The sequence below is a fragment of the Penaeus vannamei genome, chromosome 13, assembly GCF_042767895.1.
Source record: "Penaeus vannamei isolate JL-2024 chromosome 13, ASM4276789v1, whole genome shotgun sequence".
Lineage (NCBI taxonomy): Eukaryota > Metazoa > Arthropoda > Malacostraca > Decapoda > Penaeidae > Penaeus > Penaeus vannamei.
Genome location: NC_091561.1, coordinates 44,032,660 through 44,037,659, shown reverse-complemented (window position 1 = coordinate 44,037,659; position 5,000 = coordinate 44,032,660). Strand labels below are relative to the sequence as shown.

The 5,000-nt window shown below is 37.6% G+C and overlaps 2 protein-coding genes across 3 annotated transcripts in view; one reads left to right on the top strand and one right to left on the bottom strand.

The window, feature by feature from the left end:
• The window catches only part of c12.2 (von Willebrand factor A domain-containing protein c12.2), a 9,628-nt gene extending 8,197 nt beyond the window's left edge, over positions 1-1,431 (top strand). For both annotated transcript variants that reach the window (XM_070129401.1, XM_027357111.2), the window contains one exon: positions 1,195-1,431. In XM_070129401.1, the coding sequence (XP_069985502.1) occupies positions 1,195-1,416 (222 nt within the window). In that variant the 3' untranslated portion in view covers positions 1,417-1,431. The remainder of the gene's footprint in view (positions 1-1,194) is intronic.
• Positions 1,432-2,104: 673 nt separating this feature from the next.
• LOC138863869 (uncharacterized) overlaps positions 2,105-5,000 on the bottom strand; it is a 4,231-nt gene continuing 1,335 nt past the window's right edge. Inside the window, exons 3-6 of the mRNA XM_070129400.1 lie at positions 4,581-4,710; positions 3,830-4,208; positions 3,116-3,360; positions 2,105-2,611 (exon numbers count right to left, since the gene is read on the bottom strand). Coding sequence (XP_069985501.1) covers positions 2,578-2,611; positions 3,116-3,360; positions 3,830-4,208; positions 4,581-4,710 — 788 coding nt within the window. The 3' untranslated portion in view covers positions 2,105-2,577. The remainder of the gene's footprint in view (positions 2,612-3,115; positions 3,361-3,829; positions 4,209-4,580; positions 4,711-5,000) is intronic.

Here is a 5,000-nt window from a genome sequence, read left to right as displayed (position 1 = left end):
ACTAAGCAGCAGATGATGCCAGGATGATAGTGATAGTATAAGACCTGCCATAAAAATCCCGAATGAAGGTGTTAGGATAGCCGTACAAGCGCATGTGAGATCCTACCACAGGAATTAATGTTTACTTATTACGTCATTCGTGGTCATTTATTATAGTTCTGGTAAGTGTTAATTCTGTAAAAGGTTAGCCAAGTATCCACTCAGTAAAATGTTAGTTCAGACATAGTACATTGTATCTGTTTCTTTGTAATTTAATGAATGGAAGTATATTTATAATGTGTAGAACTCCAAATTTGTTGGTTTTTCACCCCTTTGAAAATCAAATTAGAAATTGATGATAGCCTTATTTTACATATCTATATTAGTAAAGACAAAAGCGATTGACAGCAAGTGCAGTCATCAAATTCCAGTTTTAGTTAGAGACATTTGCCATCACTTAGTATAGTAACATAATAAAAGTATTCAAGTAGTCATGAAAGGTGTGCTGAAAATCTTCTTCTTCTTCTTCTTTTTTAAGGAGGGTAGGTTAATTTTTTTTTTCTCCGAGCTTGTTCATCATGCAGGTTGTAAGCAATATAACAGATGGGTTAACAATATTAGACTGCCAATGTAGAAGTGGAGAGGGAGATATGTCTTTCTGGAGGAAGTTCTGTTGCCTTTAGTGCTGTTTTTACTTGGATACTAATAGCATATGTAGTCCCATGTATGTGGATTATGAGGTGTATATGTAGATAACCTTTTGTATGTCTTTTTTAGAACAGTAAACCCAAACAATGGAGTAAAAGTTGAGTTATTTTGGAGAATGATAAACAGATTTAGGAAAATTGCCACTTACTAGGCAATTTATCAATATTACAAATATGTTTACTACTTGGTTGTGCTGATGTTTGAGAGAAGTTTTGGTTAATTGGTTACGGAAGTTGGTTATACATACTTTTTATTTATTTATTAATATTTATTTTATTTTGTTTATTTTTATCTCTTTATCATTATTTTCTTTTAGTCAGAATAAATTCAAATTGTTATTTTTGCTTAGAATTTCTTTTTCATTCTGAAAGATCATGTTGAAACTGTGCAATTGTAATTTTTATATTATTTTTATACATCTTAGAAAATGTCAATATAAGCTGATGCCATAGTTTTCATGGCTTTTTCCATTGAGAGTCTAATTGTTTGTGTGGCATTTTCCAACAGGAATACTCAGAAGAAGAATTGATGAAGATGAATTTGGTCAGAGTCAACGAAGATTTTCGGGTCATTGCCCTGGGCCTGCCTTCACCACCTTATCAGGGCCATCCTCTAGATCCTCCGCTCAGGTCCCGGTTTCAGGCCAGAGATGTCTCAAGTTTGCCATTCAAGGTAAGTAACTGTATTGCTTTTAACCAAACAAAGATGAGTGTCTCACGTATTAGATGACCAGGACATAGGCAATGGCTGGGTGTCTCATATGTAAGATACTTTTGTTCTCAGCTGACGCTTTGATTGGGTCACCTGCTGTGTGTGTCACACGTGCAGGTCTCCAGCAGTGGGAAGTTGATGCTATAGCTATCACCCGAAAGTATACAGTTTTTTACTTGGAGGTACCCATCATGGATGAGTTAACTCCTAACATCCAAGGACGATTGATAGTCCAAATTTTTACTTTGTGCTTCCAATCTGAAGAGACACTCCATACCTCATCACACAGTTTGTGGAGGTGGTATGCTTATTATGGTCAGCAAGTGTACACCTACAAGAAATAAACCAATTCCCCCCTTATCCTTTGTAACATCTTGTCTTCCTGAACTAATCATACAATCACCTACTAGTGTTATTCCTGCCTCTGTCATTATGTGAATGAACTTTAAGGATAAAGAAGAATGCTTGGAATGTATGGATTGTACAAACAAACCCATAGCATGATACTTCTGTTCTTCAGTACCACTATTGTGATTCACAAATTCATCTAGTAGTTTCCTATTTTCTTTTTACTGTTTGTAGAAAAAGATACTGTATATGTTTTATTTGTTTATCTCTCTTTTTCTTTCTTTCTTTCTTTCTTTCATTCTTTCTTATACATTTTGTGACTGGGCAAATAGTCGAGAAAATGTGAGAACATATTAGGTTTAGGTTTATATAGGTGTTTATTTATCATTTAAACTTGTAACAAAGAACAATCCCATCACAGATATAGGTTTTAGAATATGTTTGTGTATATATATATTATTTTTTATTTATTTATTTATTTACTTATTCATATTCATATATATATTCATTTATTTACTCATATATTTGTAAATACACACACACACACACACACACACACACACACACACACACACACACACACACACACACACACACACACACACACACACACACACACACACACACACACACACACACCTATAAATACACAATAGACACGAACGGGCATGCATGCTTATAAATATACTCAAATCACAGGTCTCATTCTTTAAGGAAATAACAGTGAGCATATATGTAATAACTTCCAGACTATCTCTAAGAAACTAAAGTATTTTGATTTATTCAAAGTCAAAACATCTTAAGTTGAAATGCCAGTGCTGTTCTTTATCATTACTGCTGTACGATCTTTATTGGAATGTGGATCCTGAAATGTCGAAAGAAAAAAGGTGATTTGGTGTTTATATTTATAAACAAAGGCTTTGTTCTCGAGCAGGGGTTGCCAATCTTTAGTCCGTCAAGTACCTTTTAAAACTTAGCAATACCAGCAACTTAGAAATAAATGCCATGCTATGTTTTTGTAACAGAAATATAACAATTTCTCTTGTAAACTTATTGTGAACTGGTTCTGTATGCAACATTAACCAAGCTGCTAGGGTATGGAAATAGCTCATAAATTTAAATTTGACATTTAAAAGTATCCATTGGGTAATGATCATGCAAAATTAACATTATCGTAGAATGTAGTAAAGATTTTGATAAATAAATGCATATGAATATTACTTCAAAATTAGGAGAAAGTCTTTACCCCAGTTTGGGAACCTTTGATTTCAAGGGATATAGTTATTTAGATTAAAAGAAAGATAGAATTGATTAAATTAGTATGGTAGAAAAGTAAATCTTGTGTAGCAAAATTATTTTAAAAACTCACTTAATAGTTTTGTTGTCCTTGCTGAGACTGGCGTCAATACCATCTACTGAGAAATTTCCCTGGTGGCCGACAGCCTGGAGGTCAGGACTAGGCAAATCTTCCTCTATTACTATCTCCTGACTTATAACTTGAGCACCACTCGGCTTGAACCAGTCAGGAGCCTTGTTGAACCACGCTGGGGGTGTGTTGTACCACCAAGGGGTCGAGTTGAACCAGGCTGGCATCGGTAGTGCTTCGATGGGTATCTGGAAAGTATAAGATCATATTCTAAGTGTTTTTGGTAGGGTGGTAATATGAGTCTTTCCGGTTAGTATGAAGAAAGGATTCTTTTTTTCTCTCTCTCTTTGAAAGTAGAGGTAATTAAAATTAAAATAAGTATTAGTGGATTAATTTTGGTGTTTTGGGAATCTGATGTTTGTTCAACATTGATGAAATGTACTTAAGTATTATGTTAAGTACAGTGTTACCTAAAACCAAACCCAAATCCAAACTTGTATAGACACACACACACACACACACACACACACACACACACACACACACACACACACACACACACACACACACACACACACACACACACACACACACACACACACACATTCCATAATCCTTTCCATTTTTTTCCTTTTGTCATCACAATCTCCTTCGTCTATTTTTTTCTCTCTTTTTTCATCATTTAAACTTTATTCGCAAGACACGATTATGAATTACCTGAACTGACGTCGAGCCAATAGTACCGGAGGACTCAGGTGCTGGTGTCGAAGAGGAAGGAGGAGGAGGAGGAGAAGGCGGCAGCGTGTCGTCAGTAGTTGAAACCGAAGTCGAGTCTACATTTTGGCTGGGGTTCATGGGCATAGGGTTCAAGGGTATGGGGTTAATGGGCGTGGGGTTCATGGGCATAGGGTTCATGGATATGGGGTTCATGGGCGTGGGGTTCATTAAGGGAGGGCCTTGTGGTGGCTGCGGTGGCGGGGTTTGGTTGAGGCAGACACCGGGTAGGCATGTTTGGAGTTCCTTCGAGAAGACCGTTCCTGTGGCGCACTCGAAGAAGACGGTGCTGTAAATGCCCGTGTTGGCGATGTCGAGGCACCTGGAGAGAGGGAAAGAGGGTGATGATAAGAAGGTGGTGTTGACATTAATAAAGGAGGGGGGGAGGAAGTTGCAAGGAGAACAACGAAGGGAAGAAATGAGAAAACACGAGTATGGAGAGAGGGGGAGATGATAAAAAAGGTGGTGTTGACATTGATAAAGGAGGGGGGGAAAGTTGCAAGGAGAACAACGAAGGGAAGAAACAAGAAAATACGCGAATATCCTATGTTGCATTGTTGTGATATTGAACATTTGTTACAGGCCTTATAAAGATATAAATATATATAATTTCCTTTTAAAATTTATAAGCACGGTTGTTATCCTTATAAAATATATTTGCACGGTTGTTATTCTGTTCGCGCTATCAACATACCGGTAGAATTGCGAACAGTTCTTCGGGTGCGTAAAGAAGCCCACGCCCGTGCACTGGATGTTGTCGTCGTTCCCCCGTCTGTAAGGACGCATCTTCGACAGCGGGATGATGCGTTCAGATCCGCGAACCACTGAGAGGAAAAGAAACGTTAAAATTGTTTATTTGATTATAAGTTACGTCCGCACACATGCACACGCTTGCACTCGCACGCGTACGCGCACGCACACTCACACTCACACTCACACTCACACTCACACTCACACTCACACTCACACTCACACACACACACACACACACACACACACACACACACACACACACACACACACACACACACACACACACACATATACATACATACATACATACACGCGCGCATCCTTTTCCGTAATCCTTATTAAAAATCACTTATAACTACAC